Source organism: Molossus molossus, unplaced genomic scaffold (assembly GCF_014108415.1).
Source record: "Molossus molossus isolate mMolMol1 unplaced genomic scaffold, mMolMol1.p scaffold_m16_p_6, whole genome shotgun sequence".
NCBI lineage: Eukaryota > Metazoa > Chordata > Mammalia > Chiroptera > Molossidae > Molossus > Molossus molossus.
In genome coordinates this window covers 52,859,002-52,881,941 of record NW_023425399.1, presented here as the reverse complement: position 1 = coordinate 52,881,941, position 22,940 = coordinate 52,859,002, and the positions used below count along the sequence as shown (strand labels likewise).

General features: G+C 43.1%; 2 protein-coding genes across 3 annotated transcripts in view; both read right to left on the bottom strand.

The window, feature by feature from the left end:
* The window catches only part of HMCES (5-hydroxymethylcytosine binding, ES cell specific), a 56,728-nt gene extending 42,899 nt beyond the window's left edge, over positions 1 to 13,829 (bottom strand). Inside the window, exons 1-3 of the mRNA XM_036244030.1 lie at positions 13,790 to 13,829; positions 10,926 to 11,002; positions 8,269 to 8,474 (exon numbers count right to left, since the gene is read on the bottom strand). Of these exons, the coding sequence (XP_036099923.1) occupies positions 8,269 to 8,451 (183 nt within the window). The 5' untranslated portion in view covers positions 8,452 to 8,474; positions 10,926 to 11,002; positions 13,790 to 13,829. The remainder of the gene's footprint in view (positions 1 to 8,268; positions 8,475 to 10,925; positions 11,003 to 13,789) is intronic.
* Positions 13,388 to 22,940, bottom strand: part of COPG1 (COPI coat complex subunit gamma 1) — a 37,017-nt gene continuing 27,464 nt past the window's right edge. Inside the window, exon 25 of one of the 2 annotated variants that reach the window (XM_036244027.1) lies at positions 13,388 to 13,860. In XM_036244027.1, the coding sequence (XP_036099920.1) occupies positions 13,730 to 13,860 (131 nt within the window). In that variant the 3' untranslated portion in view covers positions 13,388 to 13,729. The remainder of the gene's footprint in view (positions 13,861 to 22,940) is intronic. The other variant, XM_036244029.1, reaches the window with a different exon arrangement.

Below are 22,940 nucleotides of genomic sequence, written 5' to 3'. Positions count from 1 at the left end.
CCTTTGTAAGACTCTGATTCAAAAATCCCTTCACTGCCCTGGCTGGTTTCACTAAGCAGTTAGAGCATCGGTCACAGACCAAATGGTCATGGATTGATTCCTAGTCAAGGGCACGTACCTAGGTTGCAGGTTTGATCCCCAGCCCCAGTCAGGGTCATGTGGGAGGCAACCAATCAATGTGACTTTCTCACATCAATGATTCTCCCTCTCTGCCTCTCTTTTACGCTATCGAAAAATCAATGGAAAAAATACCCTTGAGTGAGGATTAACAACAACAAAAAAATGAAAACAAAAATCCCTTCACTTATGAAGTTGGACTAGTTTCAACTTCCTGAACCCTCAACTTTTCTTTTCTCTCAAAATAGAGTGAACAATACCAACCTTGCAGAATCATTAAAATGTATGGCATGGAATATGCATACAAATGGTAGTTCAGTATTCTTTTTAGGTTAGAATTATAAATGTTACTGTTTAAGCCATTAGAATAAAGTTTCTTAGGGAGTCAACAAGCATAGGATTTAACCCAGGGGTACAAAAAGAGAAAAGGAGAAATGAGGAAAAAGTAGAGTCCAAGAAAAAGTATTAGAGAGAGAAAAACTGAATGAGAAAAGTCAATAAAGGAATCATCAGTAGTGGTGTCTCAGAACACCACTTTTATTTTTATTTTTTAAATATGTTTTTATAGATTTTTTTGGAGACAGAGGAAGGGAGAGAGAGACAGAAACATTGATGTGAGAGAGAAACATTGATTGGCTGCCTTCTACATGCCTCTTACTGGGGATCGAGCCCGAACCCTGAGAGTGTGCCCTGACAAGGAATCAAACCTCTTAGTCCATAGGGCAACACTCAATCCACTGATCCACACCAGCCAGGTGGGCTTCCCTTTTATTTAAAGCTAATCTTTCCACCGTGATCTTGATAAGATCCTGTCCTGTTTCTTTCAAAATCTTGTCTGTATACCTGGCCAGTGTGGCTCAAGTGGTTGAGCATCAACCTATGCAGCAAGAGGTCACTGGTTGAATTCCCGGTCAGGGCATATGCCCAGGTTGCGAGCCCAATCCCCTATAGGGGGAGTGCAGGAGGTGGCCAATCGATATTTCTCTCTCACATCGATGTTTCTATCTCTATCTCTCTAAAATCAATAAAGAAAAAAAATATATATATACACACATATTTTTAAAAGAACATCTTTATTTTTATTTATTTTATTTTATTTTTCCTCCACTGATTCTAGAGAGAGAGGAAGGGAGAGGGAGAGAGAGACAGAAACATCGATGAGAGAACATCAACTGGGCTGTGTCCTACATGCCCCCAACTGGGGATTTGGTCCACAACCTGGGCATGTGCCCTGACCGGGAATCAAACCAGCGACCTCTTGGTGCATGGGTCGATGCTCAACCACTGAGCCACATTGGCTGGGCAAGAAAAATATTTTAAAAAAATCTTGTCTGTATAGTCAATCCCCTTTCTACACAACACACACACACACACACACACACACACAGAGTCCATTCTCATTATTCACAACAGGTTCTACAATGTTCCTACAAACACTGAATTAGCGAATACTGAACTGCTACTCTTAGGGGAAATACAGGGTTTGTTTCCCATGAGCCTATGGTGACAACATTTTCATCAACTGATTAACATGTCACCTTGTTTTATGTGTATTTCTGTTTAAAGACACTTTATTTCATATATATTGTGGATTCATTAATGCTGAATTCATGAACAACAGCAACAGTAACTCTTGCTGGAATGAAGCTTATCTAACATATGTATTTTCTCTGTGAGGCATATTACAACCTTCTTACACTAGCCAGCAAGTACTCCAGGACTATGCTTGGGGAGTTTTCTTTTCTTTTCTTTGTTTTTCTTTATTGATTTTAGAGAGGAAGGGAGAGGGAGAGAGAAATAGAAATATCGATGAGAGAGAACATCAACTGGCAGCCTTCTGCATATCCCTCACTGGGGATTTGGCCCACAACCTGGGCATGTGCACTGACTGGGAATTGAACCGGTGACCTCTTGGTGCACAGACTGACGCTCAACCACTGAGCCACACCGGCCAGGCTGGGGACAGTTTTAAACAGTGAAATCACAAATGCAAAAAACTAAATAGTGTGGACAAAAAGGGGCCACATGCTAACCTGACAAACTCAGGGTAGGCCTGTGTGGTGGCCTTGCAAGCACAAAGGATGGTCTGAAGTTAAAACATTTTAACTGAAAACAGTTTGTGGCAGGTAGTCATGTCCTAGGCCAGCATCTTCCCTGGCAAAGGTCAATCTTTACCTTAACTGAGCCTGTCTACTGTCTTTTTTGCATCTGTGATAGCATATCTTTGGAGTGTCAAAGTAATTTTCCCTTTTTCAGACTCCTCAAAGCATAGGCACCACTTGGCAGAGGCCACAAGTCCCCTTATTGTTATTGAGTTAGTTGTTGATTGTTCACTATCCTGTACCCACCTATGTAAATGATGTATGTGTCTTTCTCCCACCTTCCTAATTTATCACCAATAGATTTCATGTAACCCACCTGTGTCTCCTTTTTTTATTGTAATATATAAAATAAGGTGCAAAACTGCCATTCTCTGGAGCATTATCTCAATCTGTTGAGATTTTGCTTCCCAGCACTTGTTAACAGTTTTGGCTCAATAAACTCACGAAAATTTTTCACAGATTTGAATGTTTCTTACGGGGACAACAAATTGTGACACTTGTTTATAGTCTAAGAGTTGAAACAAGAAGGTAGAGCTGGGGTCCGGGTCAAGATGGCGGCGTAGGGAAACGCAGTATCGTGTTCTCCCACAACCACGTCCAAGTTACAACAAAACTACAGAACAACCATCATCCAAAACCGCCTGAAATCAAGCTGAATAGAAGTCCTACAACTACGGAATTAAAAAAAAAAAAAAGCAGCTACATCCAGACCGATAGGAGGGGCAGCGGCGCGAGGGGTGGCGGCAGCGGCGCAACGGACTGGTCCCACACCCAAGTGTGGCGGATAAAAATCAGGAGGCTCCCGCGGCTGGGAAGGTCCTTCCTGAGGACTGAGGGGTCCCCGTCCCACACCAGGTGCCCCGCTCAGGTTTCCAGTGCCAGGAAGAGAGTCCCCATAACTTCTGGCCGGAAAAACCAGCGGAAACTGAGGCTCAGGGAAGCTGACCTGGCTGGAGCCACAGGCAGCTCCCTAAAGGGCCCGCGCACGGACTGGTCGGACTCTCTCCCTCTAAGCTCGGAGGGGAGGCAGCTCGAGGGGCACCAGAGAAATACAGGGAAGAACTGAGCTGTTTGGCACTGGAGCGAGGGCTGGAGAGGGGGCTTTCTCGGGGACAAACGTGCTGTAAGAGGCCTTTGTTCCTTTGGTGAGCCCTTCCCTGGGGCGGCAGACAGTCGCCATATCTGGGACTCCAGCAACCTGCCTCACACTGGTAGCCCCGCCCTGGTGACTCCCTGAGGCCCCGCCCCGACCCACACAACTTTCAAGCCCACCCAAGCTGTTGCTACTTGCTTAACCATAGGATTGGCCTGTCTTGGATCCTGCTTCAGGTTTTTCCTAAATTCTTTCAAACGAGCAGCATCGGGTCTCAGCGAGCCCCATACCTCTCATTAAGTAATACACAGAAACAAACACAGGGAGGCAGCCAAAATGAGGATACAAAGAAACAGGTCCCAAATGAAAGAACAGAACAAAACCCCAAGAAAAGAACTAAGCGAAATGGAGATAAGCAACCTAACAGATGCTGAGTTCAAAATACTGCTTATAAGGATGCTCAATGAACTCAGTGAGGGCCTCAAGAGCATAAAAAAGTACCAGTCGGAAATGATCGCTGCACAGTTAGAAACGAAGGAGGCTTTAATTGAAATAAAGAATAATTTACATAGCTTCAATAATAGAGTACGTAAATCCAAGGAGCAAACCATCGATTTGGAATATAAGGAAGCAAAAAACGCCCAACCAGAACAGCAAAAAGAAAAAAGAATCCAAAAAAATGAGGATAGTGTAAGGAGCCTCTGGGACAACTTCAAGCGCGCCAACATTCGCATCTTGGGGGTGCCGGAAGGAAAAGAGAGAGAACAAGAAATCGAAAACCTGTTTGAAACAATAATGGCAGAAAACTTTCCTAACTTGGTGAAGGAAACAGACATACAAGTCCAGGAAGCACCGAGAGTACCAAACAAGATGAACCCCAAGAGGCACACACCAAGACACATCATCATCAAAATGCAAAAGGTTCAAGACAAAGAGAGAATCTTAAAAGCAGCAAGAGAAAGGCAGCTAGTTACCTACAAGGGAGTTCCCATTAGGCTGTCAGCTGATTTCTCAAAAGAAACTTTGCAGGCCAGAAGGGAGTGGCAAGAAATATTCAGAGTGATGAAAACCAAGAACCTACAACCAAAATTACTCTATCCTGCAAAGCTGTCATTTAGAATTGATGGACATATAAAAACTTTCCCAGACAAGAAAAAGTTAAAGGAGTTCATCACTACCAAACCGTTATTATATGAAATGATGAAGGGTCTTTTTAAAGAAAAAGATAAAATGTATGAACAAACAAAATGGCAATGAATACATATCTATCAACAATGGAATCTACAAACAAAATGAACAGGAAGAACAGGAACATTCTCATAGATACAGAGAACATTTTGTTGGTTGCCAGCTGGGAAAGGGGTTGGGGGAATGGATGAAAAAGGTGAAGGGATTAAGAAGCACAAATTCATTGCTAGACTGACAAACCTCAAAGGGAAAGGGGTTGGGGGGGTGGGAAGAAATAAACCAAAGAACTTATATGCATAACCAATGGACATGGACAATAGTTTGGGAAAAGGTGGGAGGGGGGGCGGGAGTGGGGAGGAGGGGGTCAATGGGGGAAAAATGTGAAACATCTGTAATACATTTTACATCCAACAATAAAGATGTGGAAAAATAAAAAATAAATAAATAAATAAACACTGGAAGGGATCTGAAAAAAAAAAAAAAAGAAGGTAGAGCTTCATTTCTTTTTTTTTGGTTTGTTTTTTAAGAGCTTTGTCTTATTAATCAGGTAACTCAAATTTTCACCACCTGTATTGTCCATGAATGACTGCAAAAGCAACATGGGTATATTTGGAAAGTTACAAATACATTTTAGCAAGTAGGCAAATTTGCAAGCACAGAATCTATAAATGAGGTTCAACTGTGTGTGTGTGTGTATTTTTCCTCCTTAAGGACAGAGGCAGCCTAGATATATTGTGTGGATTATGAGAAAGAAGATACCTACTGAGAAGGGCTCCTGGTGGCTAACTTAGCTCAAATTTAAAAAACAGAGCCTAGCAACCATTTTTATGTAGGAGCCTCTCACACAAACTTCACTTGAGTGAGAAGCCTGCACTAAGCTGCCTGCCTGCTTTGTGTTTCTGTCATCTGAGCCAACCCTTACACTGGAATTCCTGGAATCCTATTTCAACCAATAAGACTGTGGATTTCCCCATTCAATCAGAGTTGTGCAGCTATCTCCCCATCAGGTTCCTCACTGACCAATCAGAGCAGTTCCATTCTAACCAATCAAGACAGTGTCTTTTAGACCAATCAAACTGCAAAGATTTGGCATCCTTATTTGCATCAGGATAGATCAATCAGTGACCAGGAGCAGGGGACTTCTGTCTACATAAGTTAGTTCCCCTCTGACCCTGAAAGACACTTTCTTTTTCCAGTGAACACTGAAGACTGTGTTTCCCTGCCTGGAGCTGAAAAACCAAAGATGAAACACTGAAGATGTCTTGCTGTAGCAGACCAGCAAAGAGCAGAGCAGAGCTGACCAGTTGGAGAGGAGCATGGTCCCAGGGCCACCAAATAGCTGTGAGTTTTCACAGACCTGCTGTGTCATAGTTGAGTTGTTAAGCACTGCATAAAGTTTCCTTCTTTACCACACCCCAAATTGGGGATTCCTGTTTGTGTTGAATTGATACCAAGGACCTTTGGTTGACAATTGTATGCCAAAAGAAAAACAAAAACAACAAGTTTGCAGGACAACCAAAAAAAAGAAAACCTTAGAGGAAATGGTAGGAGAACATAAACCCAAGTGTTAATCTCATCAGTGATAGGAAGAAGAAAAAATGTGTGAATACACAGAACCTTTGTAAACCTACCCCTAACCCTCTCTTCCAGAATCAAATGTTCCTTCCAAGCAGAAGTGACCCCTATCCAAAGCAGAAATGAAAATAAAAGAGATAACATTATATATTGCCAACTAAATGATGTCTCATCACAAATTTGCAAGACAATACTCTTAAATCTGAGGTTCTCAACATGGGGCAATTTTGACACCTACCCACCCCACCACCATCACCACCAAAACCTGGTGCAGGTAGGGTAGGGTGTGTGCAACATGTAGTGGGTATATTTTACAATGTCAGGAGTTGGTTTTGGATGTTATGACCTAGGCAAATACAACTGCCATCTAGTCAGTAGAGGCCAGTGATATTGCTAAACATGTTACAATGCATAGAACAGCTTTCCATAACAAAGAATTATACCACACAAAATGTCAGTAGTACTGAGGCGAAGAAATCTTATTTTTACAAATTCCAGTGATAACCTTTAACTTGAGTGTGTTCACTGGACAATTGTAAATCAAACCCAAATGTGAGGCTGCCCTCTACTGGGAGCAATGAATAAAAAATGGCTGCAAAGCCAAAATACTGAAAATATTGCTCAATATTAGTCATCTTTTCCTCTACCTTTTTGGACTCATGACCAGAACAGCTGGTAGCCTTGGGGTAGATATATGAAAGAGGAAGTAATCTGCAAACCAGTGGTTTCAAATGTAAATGTTGCAATTCATACATATATAACACTACATCAATCAGCAAATTTGTACCACAGACAGAAAAGGAGGGCTATACTTGCTAGGGCCTCCACCTTCCTCATTCCTAGTTCTAGGAAGGATCTATTCAAGTGGGGACAGCTCTATCCATCACTGACTAGGTAACCTAGGACAAGTCACAATCTTTCTACACTTCTGCCTTAACATTTGTTTAACAAATTTTTCTTCCAGCTAACATTCATTGTATAATTCTAAAGAGGTAGTACAAAAGAACCAAAGCTAAAAAAGAACGTCTCATACATCTGATCCTTCTCTCTTTTTGCTTCAAATTATACCGTTTTGTTTTGTTTTTATCCTCACCTGAGGACATTTTTCCATTTTTTGTTCAGACAGAGTGGGAGGGAGAGAGCGAGCGAGAGAAACATTGACGTGAAAGGGACACATCGAGTGGCTGCCTCCCACACAACCCAACCAGGGCCGGGGAAAAACCGCAACCGAGGTACGCACCCTTAGCGGGAACTGAACCTGAGTCTCTCTGGACCGCAGGCCAACGCTCCAACCGCTGAGCCAAACCGGCCAGGGCTCAAATTATACCCTTTTTAAAGCATTTTATTGTTTCTTTTCTTAGTCAAGGTTCCCCTTGATATTAATTTCATTTTGATTATCCTCTCACTAAAAAAGCTTCCTTAAAAGACTCAAGAACAAACTATTTTATTCAACCAAATATTGGTTTCATTCAACCAAAAAGATCAATGTTATTAGGTTTATTTCAAAATAAAGTGATCCCCAGGGACAAACTGCAACCGAGGTACATGTCCTAAGGGGGGAGGAGGGGAACTCTAACAGCTAAGCCAAACTGGCCAGGGCTCCTAACGACTTTTTTTTTTTTTATCCTCACCCGAGAACATTTTTCCATTTTTTGTTCAGATAGAGCGGGAGGGAGAGAGAGGAAGAGAGAGAGAGAGAAACATCGACGTGAAGGGACACATCGAGTGGCTGCCACCCGCACGACCAACCAGGGCCGGGGACAAACTGCAACCGAGGTACGTGCCCGTAGCGGGAACCGAACCCGGGTCTCTCTGGACCGCAGGCCGACGCTCCAACCGCTGAGCCAAACCAGCCAGGGCTCCTAACGACTTTTAAAAAATATTTTACTTATTCTAGCTTACTGTATTGTAAGAATATAGCTTATAATATATGTAACATGTAAAATATGTGTTAATCTAGTGTTTATGTTATCGGTAAGGCTTCCGGTCAACTGTAGGCCACTAGTCAAGTTTTGGAGAGTCAGAAGTTACAAGTTATATGTAGATTTTCAGACTTTTGTAGGGGTGGGGGTGAGGGGTTGTTGGAGACCTTACCCCAACCCCACTCGAATTGTTCAAGGGTCAACTGTAGAAGTAGATGACCATCTCAATGCCAGGCCAGAACCTAATATAAAATGCAGATAAAGTGGTTACCTTCTCAAAGTGTAGTCGAGACAGAAGCACTGGGCTGTTTGATCGAGGGCTCTTGTTGTAAGAGGGGCAATACTTGTCAGGGTCTCTCCATTCTGGGAGCCGCTGCTGGCCCTGTCGATCCTGATACGCACAAGCTCTTGTGAGAACATCTCTAGGTAAGTGACAGGATGTTCGTCCACACATTCTTCAGCGCTGCCTCTCACAACCTTTAGATCAGAAAACATTAGAAGGTTTGAGCCACTAGTTTCTTTCTCTGGGTGACTCTTTGTCTTCATCATCTTGTCCTCACTACTTTTCTTTCTCTCCTTTCCTTGGATTAATTAGGGTCTCACAACAAACCAGCAGCTGCTGGCCTCAACGAAGACAACCAGAGCTGCGAGGGTGCCAGCCCTCAGTGGTAACCAAACTCAGCCTCTTCCCAGTCCGTGGCTCCTCTGCTCCCCAGTATCAGGGACCATCCCCCCATCCCTCAGGCCACATCCAGACCCTGGCGCCAAGTCTCGGCATCAAGGTGGTCCCAAGGCGCCACCTGGCCCTTCCACACCACGGCTAAAGTCTTGCCATCGGCCCCATCCCACCAACCTCCGCACCCTCGCCCCCGCCTGACGCCAGGTGGTCTCAACCTTACCTCTGCCCCACCCGGCCCACGGCACTCTTGCAGTCCAGCTCACACAGTACGCGGGCGCGCGCTCCCGGCCCCGCCCCCAGCGACGCAGCCTAGCTCCACCCCAAACAGGGGGAGGCTAGGGCGACGTTCGAAAGGTCCTACTGCAGTCCCTGCTTCTTTCCCTCCCTCATCGTGAGAGGTTGGTCCCCGAAGGTGAATTTTCTAAAAATGCCCAAGAGACTAAGGTTGCCTTTGGAGACTCCTTGACCCTAGGGTTCTTGGAGATCCACTTTCCTCCATATTCGTCTGTTCGTCTGCGGGGTTAACTGACATTCCAGGGCTAGGGAAGGATCTGCAGGGACAAGGCGGTGCTGACAGATCTAGCACCTTTCCAGGGAGGCCCTGTTGTGTCCCAAGAGAACCAAGAGACCACCAGCACCTAATTAAAGCCAAATAGAGAGCATAGCCAGCCCGGGACTGATCCCGAGTTCTCCAGAGGAGATTCAGAGATCAGCCCCGACTTTCAGCTACATTTTTATTTTATAGGGGGCTTGTTTCAAATTTCTGCATCTGGAATTTCTTGATGGCCTTGGGGGAGAGCAAGCAAGCAAGAGAAGCGGAGACAGTTGGCAATAAGCCGGAGCAGCGAGTGGAGGTGGGAGGAAGCTGAGGCGGGAGGGAACTGCGTCAGCACACATCTATGGTCAGGGTTGTCCTGCTATTCACTCTATTTTCTAAGTTCTTAAAAACAAGAAATTTGCTTAGAGGACAAATTCACTTAAAGGACAAATTCACTTAGAGGACAACAGGTCAGCTGGCACTTTCTCAGTTTGTCCCTGAAAGCTCCACAGTTGGCCTTTTGTATTATGTAATCAGGGTGGGATGTGACAAGTAGGCCAGCACAGCCTGAAGTGCCCTTCTTTGTGGAGCGATAACCAAAACTCTAGGGCACCCAGATCTTTGTAGGGGAGAAATCAGGAAATATTTTCTTTATTTCACAGTCCGAATAACTGCCTCAAAGTTTGGGGCAAAAAGTTGGGGACCACCAGGAAAACTTGAATGAATCACACAAGTTACTCAAACTTCAGTGGGTACCAGAATGTGCCTTCCTAAGGCCCTCACCTTCACTGCCCCGCCCTGCATCTGAATCTCAAAGGGCGATGGCTAGAATTTTTAAAAAGATTTTTAAATCAATTTTTAGAGAGGAGGAAAAACATTTCTATGAGAGCAAAAGATGGATGGGCTGCCCTACCAGGGATCTAGCCGGAAACCTGGACATGTGCCCTTACCAGGAATCGAACTGACAATCTTATGGTGCACAGGATAATGCCCAACAGAGCCACACTGGCCAGGGCTGGCCTGGATTTTTTTAAACGGGCTTTGCAAGTGTTTCTCAGCCACAAAGTTGGTAAACAATCTGGCTTGAGTTTACAAATGCAGCTGAGGTGGCCTCTGAGCCTGCTTTCTTGGGATATAAACCAGGGCTTTCTGCATCTGAGGCCAACAGAGTGTTCTCTAAAGGCTGTTCTTCTCTTCTATGCATTTCCTAAATTGGACTAAAGTGGAAATGTAACATGTCAGTGAGATAACCAGAGACGCACAGCCGAATTGTAAAGAATTGTAAAGGAGCACTTTATTACACCAGAGGCCTGGGGGGATCTCCCAAATCCCACAGCCCGCAGCTTCCTTTGTTCTTAGCTTATATAGGAACAAAATACAGAAAAAACTACATTAGAAAAACAGAAAGAGCTACATTCAAAGAAAAAACACATTCCTCCTGGCTCCACTTAACTGGCATCAGGGCTGATACAGACTTCTCCAGAGGAGAGGGGGGATAGGTTGCAGGGATTAGGGCAATCATTAATCTCTTTCTTTTTCATGGTCCCTTCAAGTTTCCCAAGGCCATCATTAACTCCTTATCTTTATGGTTCCTCTGGGTGTCAGTCCCAAGTTTTTTAGAAAACTGCTCCGGTGTTTACGTGCAGGAATAACTGATCAGAATAGAGTTTGATTTTCTAAATAGCCCAGTTCAGAAACAGGCAAACCTTACCACACACTCCACTTCAGACTTGATGCTAGATATACCCAGGTCATTGATCCAAAATCCCAGGGGTCTCCATCCATCACCTAGAAAAGGAAGGTGGTTGTGAAAACGACGTTAAGTGCATGAACTCAAAGCCTGCCAGCTACTGTCATTCCCTCAGCAAACCTGCACTGCACCTGTTGTTCTATGCGTGGGACTTGGACAGAGATGAGTATGAGGGGTCCTGCTTCATGGTAAGCAGCAGCCAAAGGTATGTGGATGCAAAGGGGATGGAGTAGGTGTTTTTCTTGGTGGTGAGGAGGCCTAGAAAGGGAAGGTGGAGCCCCTAAGCATGAGTCAGCATAAATAGCAGTCATTAAATTAGTCATGCTAATTTATTTATAGGGATAAACTGGTTTCTTGGGGTATAAATTCAAAAGGAGATGCAAGCATTTTATTAAGTTGTGATGTCCTTCCCTGGCAGTCAGGGCAGCAAGTTCTAGGATAAGCTAAAATGATCCTTTAAAAAATAATAATAAAGTTACCCCCTAACAGTCCTGGGGCAAATGTAAAATTAAAAAAAAAATCCCCCAATGATTCATAACTGTTTTTGAATACAGAGGCTTAGGAAGGAGTTTCCACTGGGTATGTGAGGAAGGTACAACTTCTGTTAGAGTTGGGGGGAAAGGGTAGGAGCAGGGCCTATGCAGGCTAGATTCAGCCAACAGATGCCAAGATGATGTCTACTGGCAGCTCCTCTGAGCTTCTGGCTGTCACCTGCATTGTAACTGTGTTCAAAAGCAACAGCCAGGAGCACACCAGGATGTCATTGTTATAATGTGTCAGCGAGATAACCAGAGACACACAGCCAAATTGTAAAGGAGCTCTTTATTCTCATTGGCAGGCTGCAAGGGGCATAGTCTCCCTTCAGATCAGCAGCCCTGATTCTTCTTGCTTGTTGATTTTAAAGACAGAAGCCCCATCCTCCTTTTGCCCCCACCTCCCCCTCAGAGGACTGGTACAATAGTGGGTGTGACAGTGATTACATAAGTCAAAATTAGAATTATTCACTGGGCTCATGAGTACCTGCAATTACCGGTACTCAGAAACTGCAAATGCCTCCCAACACGTGGGGCAACTATAATCTTAGTTTACTTCTAGGGGTAATTAACTTTTCATTAGAAAAATATCGAGAAAGGTCTGTTGATGATAAAAATGGAATTATTTAGTCACCTTAGCCAAGAGGCCTACATAGGAATGGAATCTAGTCACCTTAGCCTTGGGGCCCAGGTCACATGACCACCCCAGAACACACCTAGAAGGGAAGAGAGAAGCACAGGTATATAAGGCAGAAGGGGGCTGCTGAGGTGGCATTTGCAGCAACTGATCAAGGCAGCTCTGGGGTAGTGAAATGTAGGCCTGGGACCAGGAAAACTGGGCTGAAACCCGAATGAGGCCTTGCACAAGTCACTTAACTTCTCTGAGCTATAGTATCCTCAACCAGAAAGTGGAGATAATACTAACCATATTTTAAGCTTCTGCCAAGATCTAATGAGTTAATGGACATATAAGAGTGACTGGTATCATAGAGGCTCTAACACATGTTGGCTGAATCTAAGAGCACAGAAGGGACAGCCCCACCATGACAAAACTGCAGAGCAGGTGTAAGACCCAGGGGACAAGGTTGCTTCACTGTGGCAGGAAACATGGGCTTGGGGGTTGTCAGCTGTGAGAAGGGTACTGAAGCAGAGCTACCTCTCCAATCCTGTTTATGAACACTCAGCAAAAAACAAAAACAAAAAACTCCCATTTCCTTTTGTTCATTGTTTTAGGTATGATAATTGTATTGCCCAACCCTCCCTTTTAAACAAAGGGTTATTATCTCTTAGGCAGTGGTTCTCAACCTTCCTAATGCCACGACCCTTTAATACAGTTCCTCATGTTGTGGTGACCCCCAACCATAAAATTATTTTCGGCCCTGCCTGGTTTGGCTCAGCAGTTAGACTGTTGGCCTGCGGACCAGAGGAGTCCTGGGTTCGGTTTCCGCAGGGGCACGTACAAAAAAAAAATTTTTTTTTGGTTGCTACTTCATAACTGTAATTTTACTATTTTTATGAATCACCATAGTAAATATGTGTTTTCAGATGGTCTTAGGCGACCACCATGAAAGGGTCATTCGACCCCCAAAGGGGTCGCATCCCACAGGTTGAGAACCACTGTCTTAGAGGACCATACAGATACAGAAAGATTTAAATACATAATGCTATATTTATAATTTGCTTTAAAATATTAAGGGGGCAGGGAGACAATGATGGGGGTATAGATGCTGTATTGTTGAAGCTGGAAGATGAGCACATGGGTGCTCATTATACTATTCAACTTTCATTGTTTAAATATTTCCATGAATGCTTAAAATCCTATTCCTATTAGAAAATTAGACAAGGAATATGAAAACAATTCAGAAAGCAGGAAATAAATACAAATGGTACTTCACACTTAAGAAGATGTTTAATGTCATTCAATACACAAGAAACATAAAACTATACCAAGATACAAGCATTTTATTAATTTGTGATGTCCTTCCCTGGCAGTCAGGGCAGCAAGTTCTAGGATAAGCTAAAATGATCCTTTAAAAAATAATAATAAAGTTACCCCCTAACAGTCCTGGGGCAAATGTAAAATTAAAAAAAAAAAAAAAAATCCCTCAATGATTCATAATTGTTTTTGAATACAGAGGCTTAGGAAGGAGTTTCCACTGGGTATGTGAGGAAGGTACAACTTCTGTTAGAGTTGGGGGGAAAGGGTAGGAGCAGGGCCTATGCAGGCTAGATTCAGCCAACAGATGCCAAGATGATGTCTACTGGCAGCTCCTCTGAGCTTCTGGCTGTCACCTGCATCGTAACTGTGTCCAAAAGCAGCAGCCGGGAGCGCACCAGGATGTCATGACCACCCCGGAACACACCTAGAAGGGAAGAAAGAAGCACAGGTGTATAAGCAGAAAGGGGCTTGCTGAGGTGGCATTTGCAGCAACTGATCAAGGCAGCTCTGGGGTAGTAAAATGGGACTAGGCCTGGGACCAGGAAAACTGGGCTGAAACCCCTGAGTGAGTCAGACTTTGTACAAGTCACTTAACCTCTCCAAGCTCTAGTGTCCTCAACCAGAAAGTGGAGGAGATAATACTAACCATATTTTAAGCTTCTGCCAAGATCAAATGAATTAATAGACACATAAGGATGTACCTGGTATCATAGAGGCTCTCACATATGTTGGCTGAATCTAAGAGCACAGAAGAAGGGACAGCCCCACCATGACAAAACCGCAGAGCAGGTGTCTGCAAGACCCAGGGGACTGGGTTGCTTCACTGTGGCCGGAAACATGGGCTTGGGGGTTGTCAGCTGTGGAGAAGGGCACTGAAGCAGAGCTACCTCCCAATCCTGTTTATAAACACTCAGCAAAAAAAAAAAATCTCCCATTTCCTTTTGTTCATTGTTTTAGGTGTAATAATTGTATTGCCCAACCTCTCCTTTTTTTTTTTAACTTTTATCCTCACCCAAGGATATTTTTCCACTTATCTTCAGATAGAGTGGGAGGGAGGGAGGGAGAGAGAGAGGGAGAGAGAGAGAGAGAGAGAAACATCGATGTGAGAGAGACATATTGACTGGATGCCTCCTGCACCACCCCAACCAGGCCAGGGACAAACCGCAACTGAGGTACGTGCCCTTGACTGGAATCAAACCCAAGACTCATTGGTCCAAGGGCTAATGCTCTAACTACTGAGAGAAACCGGCCAGGGCCCAACACCTTCTTTTTAAACAAAGGGTCATTATCTCTTAGGCAGAGGTTCTCAACCTTCCTAATGCTGCGACCCTTTAATACAGTTCCTCATGTTGTATGTGGCTGTATCTGCATGTGGGCGGACCCGCGTAGAGGTGGATAGAGGAATGGTATCTCGGTTCCTAAGACCATCGGAAATATGTGTTTTCCGATGGTCTTAGGCTACCTCTGTGAAAGGGTCCAAAGAAGTCACAACCTACAGGTTGAGAACTACTGTCTTAGAGAAACATACCGATACAGAATAATTTAAGTACATAATGCTATTTTTGTAATCTGCTTTAAAATTCTCAGGGGCAGGGAGAGACAATGGTGGGGGTATAGATGCTGTATTGTTGAATTTGGAAGATGAGCACATGGGTGCTCATTATACCATTCAACTTTTATTGTTTAAATATTCCCATGATGAATGCTTAAAATCCCATTCCTATTAGAAAATTTAGACAAAGAATATGAAAATGATTCACAAAACAGGAAATACAAATGATACTTCACATTTGAGAAGATACTTAATGTCATTCAATACACAAGAAACATAAAATAAAAGAGAAAAAACGGCGGCGGAGTGAATGGACGCTGCACAGACCATCTCCCAGGACCAAACTGGAATTGCAACGAAAATAAAGACAGGTCGTCAGGAAGGGGCAACCGAAGGGCAGCTTGGAGGACCACATAACCAGGGACACTGACTCAATCCTGGTAGGCTTGCGAGGACCTTGGCTGGGTCCTGCTGCGGCCTCGGCTGGGATCAGTGGACTCGGCTGGAAGCTGCGACCTCAGCAGGGTCCTGTGGCCTCGGCTGGGACCAGTGGCTGCCTCGGCTGGGTCCTGCAACCACAGCTGGGGGCTATTCCCTCGGGTGGGACCAGAAGCCTTGGCTGGAGGCCGTGGCCTTGGCTGGAGGCCGTGGCCTCGGCTGGGTCCTGCGACCTCGGCTGGGGGCTATGCCCTTGGCTGGGACCAGCCGCTTAGCTGGAAGCTGCACCCTCGGCTGGGTCCTGCGGCCTCGGCTGGGGGCTATGCCCTCGGCTGGGACCAGTGGCTTAGCTGGAAGCTGCGCCCTCGGCTGGGACCAGCGGCTGCCTTGGCTGGGTCCTGCGACCTCAGCTGGGTGCCACGCCCTCATCTGGGACCAGCGGCCTTGGCTGGAAGCTGCGCCCTCAGCTGGGTCCTACAGCCTTGGCAGGGACCTGCGGCCACCTTGGCTGGGTGCTACTCCCTCGGCTGGGTCCTGTGACCTGAGCTGGGTGCTGTGCCCTCAGCTGGGAGCTGCCAGAGCCTCGGCTGCCCTTGGCTGGGAGCCGTGCCCTCGAGTTAAAGTCCCAGGTGATTCCGCGGAACAGAGCCCGGACAGAGGCTAAATTGGCAGCAGCCACTCACTTTGGGCTCCGGCAGAGGGAGGGCAGACTAGACTGGAACGGTGTGGGGACACCTGGGATTTGGAGGGTGCTCGGAGCTTTTTCTGAGTGCAGCTACGCAGGACTATGGTCACCTTATTCCTTCTCAGGGCCCTGGGGAGAGGCGGTGGCCCCTCCCTTGGAGATTCAACAATACCTGGTGGCCATTGAAATGCTAATTGAAACCCATTAACGACCAGCATCTGCCCTACCCTCTGGAAATCCTCTTACACTGAGGACCTGAGGGAGTTTTTCAGTCAACTCAGAAACCAAGGTTCTTCAGGTGACCACTACTAATAGCCTCCATGCAAAAAAGCTAGAGGATAACTACCATTCCCTGGGCTAGCAACTCTAACCAGGAAAGTTAAGCCTTGACAGTGGTGTTTAAAGTGGGTCCTCCCTGCCTCATCCAAACCCAGGAGAGGGAGCCACAAACAGCAGAACACCAACACCCACAGGGAAAATTTGGCAGACTCCAAAGCCCACTGTGATAACCAAAATGGTGAAACATAGAAACAAAAGCCAAATGAAAGAACAAGAGACCTCTACCAAAGATGAGATAAATGAGGTGCAGTTAAGCAAGTTAACAGAGCTAGTATTCAGAGCCATGATCTTGAGGAAGCTCAACAGCATGGGTAAGGACATGAGCACCATGAGTAAAGACATAGAAATGTTGAAAAGCAACCACTTGGAAATTAAAAACCATCAAGAAGAAATGAAGAATGATATAGCAGAAATAAAAAACACATTGGAAAGTCTAAATAGCAGAGAAGAGGAAGCAAGGACAGGATCAGTGAATTAGAAGATAGGGTAGAAAAAAATTAACCCATCAGAAAACCAAAAGGAAAAAATAATTAAAAAACAGGAAAACAGCTTAAGAAAACTGTGGGTCAATGGGAAACATAATAACATTCGCATAATAGGAGTCCCCAAACAAGAAGAAAATGAGCAATAGTTAGAGAATATATTTCAAGAAATAGTAACAGAAAACTTCCCTAATTTGGTGAAGGAAGAAGGCATTCAAGTTCAAGAAGCACAGAGAACCCCAAGTAAGAAGAACCCAAACAGGCCCACACCAAGACACACAGTAATCAAACTGCCAAAAATTAACGACAAAGAGAGAATCCTAAAAGCAGCAAGAGAGAAGCAACATGTTACCTACAAAGGAAACCCCATAAGGCTCTCAGCTGACTTCTCACAAGAAACACTACAGGCCAGAAGGGAATGGCATGAGGTAATCAAGGTCATGAAAAACAAGGATCTGAATCCAAGACTACACTATGCAGCAAGGATATTCAAAATAGAAGGTCAAATAAAGAGCTTCTCAGACAAAAAAAGGCTAAGGGAATACATTAGCACCAAACCAACACTGCAAGAAATGTTTAAAGGACTGCTGTAATTAGTAGGAAGAAAAATATAACCACACTAAACAAAAATGGCAATAAATAAGTACATATAAATAATCACCTTAAATGTAAATGGACTGAATGCGCCCATAAAAAGACATAGAGGAGCTGATTGGATAAGAAAGCATGACTCATCTATATGTTGTTTACAAGAGACCCACCTCACAACAAAAGACTCACATAGGTTGAAAGTGAAGGGATGGAAAAAAATCTTCCAAGCAAACGGAAAGGAAAAAAGGGGGGTAGCAATACTCATATCTGATGAAATAAATTTCAAAATAAAGGCCATAACTAGAGACAAAGAAGGCCACTACATAATATTGAAAGGATCTATCCAACAGGAAGATATAACCTTGATAAACATATATGCACCCAATATAGGAGCACCAAAATATATCAAAAATCTTCTGGAGGACTTCAAAGGAGAAATTGATAGCAACACAATCATAGCAGGGACTTCAATACCCTGCTGACATCCCTGGATAGATCCTCTAGACAGAAAATTAGCAAGGAAACAGAGACTCTAAATGAAGCACTAGACCAAATGGATTTAATAGATATCTACAGAGAATTACACCCCAAAACTACAGAATTCACATAATTCTCAAGTGCACATGTGACATTCTCAAAGATAGACCACATGTTAAGACACAAACTAAGTCTCTACAAGTTCAAGAAGACTGAAATCATATCAAGCATCTTCACAGATCACAATGGCATGAAACTAGAACTCAATTGCAAGAAGAACATACAAAGACATTTGAACTCATGGAAGATCAATAGCATGTTATTAAACAATGATTGGGTTACCGAGGAGATCAAGGAAGAAGTGAAAAACTTACTGGAAACCAATGAAAATGAAGACACAACAACACAAAATCTATGGGATGCAGTGAAAGCAGTTCTAAGAGGGAAGTTCATAGCACTACAGGCCTACCTCAAAAAACAAAAATCTCTAATAGACTATCTAACCTCACAACTTAAATATCTAGAGAGCAAACAAACAAACAAAAAAAACCCAGAGCAAGTATTAGGAAGGAAATAGTAAAGATCAGAGCAGAAATAAACGACAAAGAGTCCAAAAAAACAATTCAAAGGATCAGTGAAACAAAGAGCTGGTTTTCCGAAAAGATTAACAAGATTGATGGACCCTTAGCTAGACTCACCAAGAAACAGAGAGAAAGAACCCAATACACAAAATCAGAAATAAAAGAGAAGTAACAACTGACACCACAGAAATACAAAAGATCGTTAACAACTACTATGAACAATTATATGGCAACAAATTCGACAATCTAAGCAAAATGGACACATTTCTACAAACACATAGTCTCCCAAAACTGGACCAGGAAGAGATAAAAAACTTGAACAGACCAATAACAACAGAAGAAATTGAAGATGTAATCAAGACTCTCCCAGAAAACAAAAGCCCAGGCCCAGATGATCTTTACTGAATATTGAAAGAAGAACTAACACCCATTTTCCTCAAACTATTTCAAAAAATTCAGGAAGAAGGAAGACTTCCAAACTCATTTTGTGAAGCCAGTATAATTCTAATTCCAAAACCAGAAAAAGACACTACAAAGAAAGAAAACTACAGGCCAATATCGCTGATGAACACAGACGCCAAAATCCTGAACAAAATACTAGCAAATTGGATCCAGCAATACACCAAAAAATTTATCCCCCATGACCAAGTGGGATTCATCCCAGGGATGTAAGGCTGGTACAATATTCACACATCAATAAACGTGATACACCACATATATAAAATGAAGAATGAAATCCACATGATATCATTGATGCCGAAAAAGCCTTCGACAAAATCCAGCATCCGTTTCTAATAACAACTCTCAGCAATGTGGGAATAGAAGGATCATATCTCAACATAATAAAGGCCATATATGAAAGACCTACAGCCAACATCATACTCAATGGGCAAAAACTAAAAGCATTTTCCTTAAGAACAGGAACAAGGCAAGGATGCCCACTTTCGCCACTCTTATTTAACACAGTACTGGAAGACTTAGCCACAGCAATCAGACAGGAAGAAAAAATAAGAGGGATCCAAATGGGAATGGAGGAAGTGAAACTGCCACTATTCACAGATGACATGATACTGTACATAGAAAACCCCAAAGACTCCATCAAAAATTTACTAGACTTAATAAATTAATTTGGAAAAGTAGCAGGATACAAAATTAACATCAAGAAATCAATGGCATTCTTATAAACCAATGATGAACTCACAGAAAGAAAACTAAGAAAACAATCCCATTTACCATTGCGGCAAAAAAATTACGATACCTAGGAATAAACTTAACCAAAGAAATAAAGGATCTATTCGCAGAAAACTACAGGTCATTGAAAAAAGAAATAGAGGAAGATATAAAAAAATGGAAGCACATACCCTGTTCATGGATTGGAAGAATTAACATCATTAAAATGTCCATATTACCTAAAGCAATCTATAGATTCAATGCAATCCCCATCAAAATCCTTCACAGAATTAGAACAAGTATATCAAAAGTTCATATGAAACCAAAAAAGACCTCGAATAGCCACAGCAATCTTAAAAAAGAAGAACAAAGTTGGAGGGATCACATTACTAGATTTCAGGTTATATTAGAAAGTCACTGTAATCAAAACAGCCTGGTACTGGCACAAGAACAGGATATAGACAGTGGAACAGAACAGAGAACCCAGAAATGGACCCAAGGCAATATGCTCAATTAATATTTGACAAAGGTGGCAAGGGCATACAGTGGAGTAAGGACAGCCACTTTAATAAATGGTGTTGGGAAAATTGGACAGCTACACGCAGAAAAATGAAACTAGATCATCAGCTTAGACCCTACACAAGAATAAACTCAAAATGTAGAAAAGACCTAAATGTGACTCATGAATCCATAAAAATCCTAGAAGAAAATGTAGGCAACAAGATTTCAGACATCATATACAGCAGAATTTTCACTGATACATCACCTAAGGCAATAGAAACAAAGGAGAAAATGAACACATGGGACTACATAAAACTCAAAAGCTTCTGCACAGCGAAAGATACAATCATCAAATCAAAAAGGCTACCCACTGTATGGGAGAGCATAATTGCCAATGATATATCAGATAAGGGGTTAATTTCCAATATATGTAGAGTGCTCATAGAACTCCACAAAAGGAAGACAAAGAACCCAATTAAATAATGGGCAGAGGAAATAAATAGACACCTCTCCAAACAGGACATACAAATGGCTAAGAGACATATGAAGAAATGCTCAATATCACTAATCATCAGAGAGATGCAAATTAAAACAACAAGGAGGTATTACCTCACACCTGTCAGAATGGCCGCCATCAACAAATCATCAAACAACAAGTTTTGGCGAGGGTGTGGAGAAAAGGGGACTCTAGTACACTGCTGGTGGGAATGCAGACTGGTGCAGCCACTATAGAGAACAATATGGTGCTACCTCAAAAAATTAAAAATTGAACTGTCATTTGACCCAGTTATCCCACTTCTAGGAATATACCCTAAGAAGCCTGAAACACCAATCAGAAAGAATATATGTCGTCCCACCCCCCCGTGTTTGTAGCAGCAGTATTTACAATAGCTAAGATCTGGAAACAGCCCAAGTGTCCATCAGTAGACGAATGGATAAAAAAGCAGTGGTACATATACACAGTGGAGTACTACGCAGCTGTAAGAAAGAAAGATCTCTTATCCTTTGAGACTACATGAAGGGACCTGGAAAGTATCATCCTAAGTGAAACAAGCCAAACAGAGAAAGACAAGTATCATATGCTCTTACTTATTTGTGAAATATAATGAACACAACAGTCTGAGGAATGGGGTAGTCCCCGAGACGTGAAAGTGGGGTACAGAATGACAATACCCAGAAGAGGGGGTGGTCGGGGAGAGATACACCACAGAACTTACATGCATGTATGCATGAACAATGGATATGGACAACAAACCTGGGGACAGGGCAGGGAGGGAGGGGAAGGGGGAAATCAGTGGGGGGAAAAGGAGAAACATCTGTAACAAAAATTAATGGAAAAAAAAAAAAGAAAGAAACGTAAAATAAAACTACACCAAGATACCATTTCTCACCCAGACTGGCAAAGGTCATAAAGTTTGATAACACACTGCATTTTCTCAGAGTGTAGAAAGAAAGGCATACTATTTCTATAAAAGGCAACTGGTAATATTTATCAAAATGAGAAATGCACTTTGACCTCAGTGCACACAACAAAAAGTATGTGTATGTACACACGTGTATATGTGATTATTCACTTTAGCACTGTTTGTAATAGCAAAAGACTGGAACAATCTAAATGTTCATCAACAACCCCAGCTTTTTTGGCTCAGCAGTTAGAACGGTTGTCTGCGGACCAAAGGGTTGTTGGTTCAATTCCGGTCAAGGGTACATCCCTCAGTTGTGGTTCAATCCCCAGCCCTGGTTGGGGTCCTGCGGGAGGCAACCAATCAATGTGTCTCTCTCACACCGATGTTTTTCTCTCTCCCTCTTTCTGTCCTCTCCCCCACAACTCCATCTGAAAAATCAATGGAACAATATCCTTGGTGATTAAAAAAAAAAAATGTTCATCAACATAGTCTGATTCTATAAAATATGGTATGTCCACACAATGGAATTAGACGCAGCTATAAAAAAAAGAATAAGGCACTGGCTGATTTGGCTCAGTGGTTAGAGTGTTGGCCCGTGGACCTGAGGGACCCGGGTTAGGTTCCCACTAAGGGCATGTATTTCGATTGCAGTTTGTCTCGGGCCCTGGTTGGGGTTGTGTGTGTGGCGGCCAGTCGATGTGTGTCTTTCACATTGATGTTTCTCTCTCTCCCTCCCTCTCTCCTTCTCTATCTGAAGACAGATGCAAAACTGTCCTTGGGTGAGGATTAAAAAAAAAAAACAATAAGGATTCAGTTTGGGAAGATAAAATGGTTCTGAAGATGGATCATAGAGATAATTGCAGAAAAATATGAATGTACTTAATGCCACTAAGCTGTACACCTAGAAATGGGTAAAATGGGTATATTCTGTTACATGTTTTACCACAATTTGAAAAAAAAAATGAGGAAACTCTGTGTTGACAGAGAAGATTTCCAAGATGCACTGTCAAGTAAAACGTAAAACCATTTGTACATAAACATTTGAATTAAAAAAGGGAAATATGCCCAGGTTGTGGGCTTGATCCTCAGGTGAGGAGGGCATGCAGGAGGCGGCCAATCGATTTTTCTCTCTCATTGATGTTTCTATCTACTTCTCCCTCTCCTGTCCTTTCTCTTTCAAAAAAAAAACAACAATAAAATGAAAAAGAGAAATATGTACATATTAACTTTTCTATCCAAAAAAATCAATGAAAGGCCTGGCCATGTGGCTCACTGGAATGAA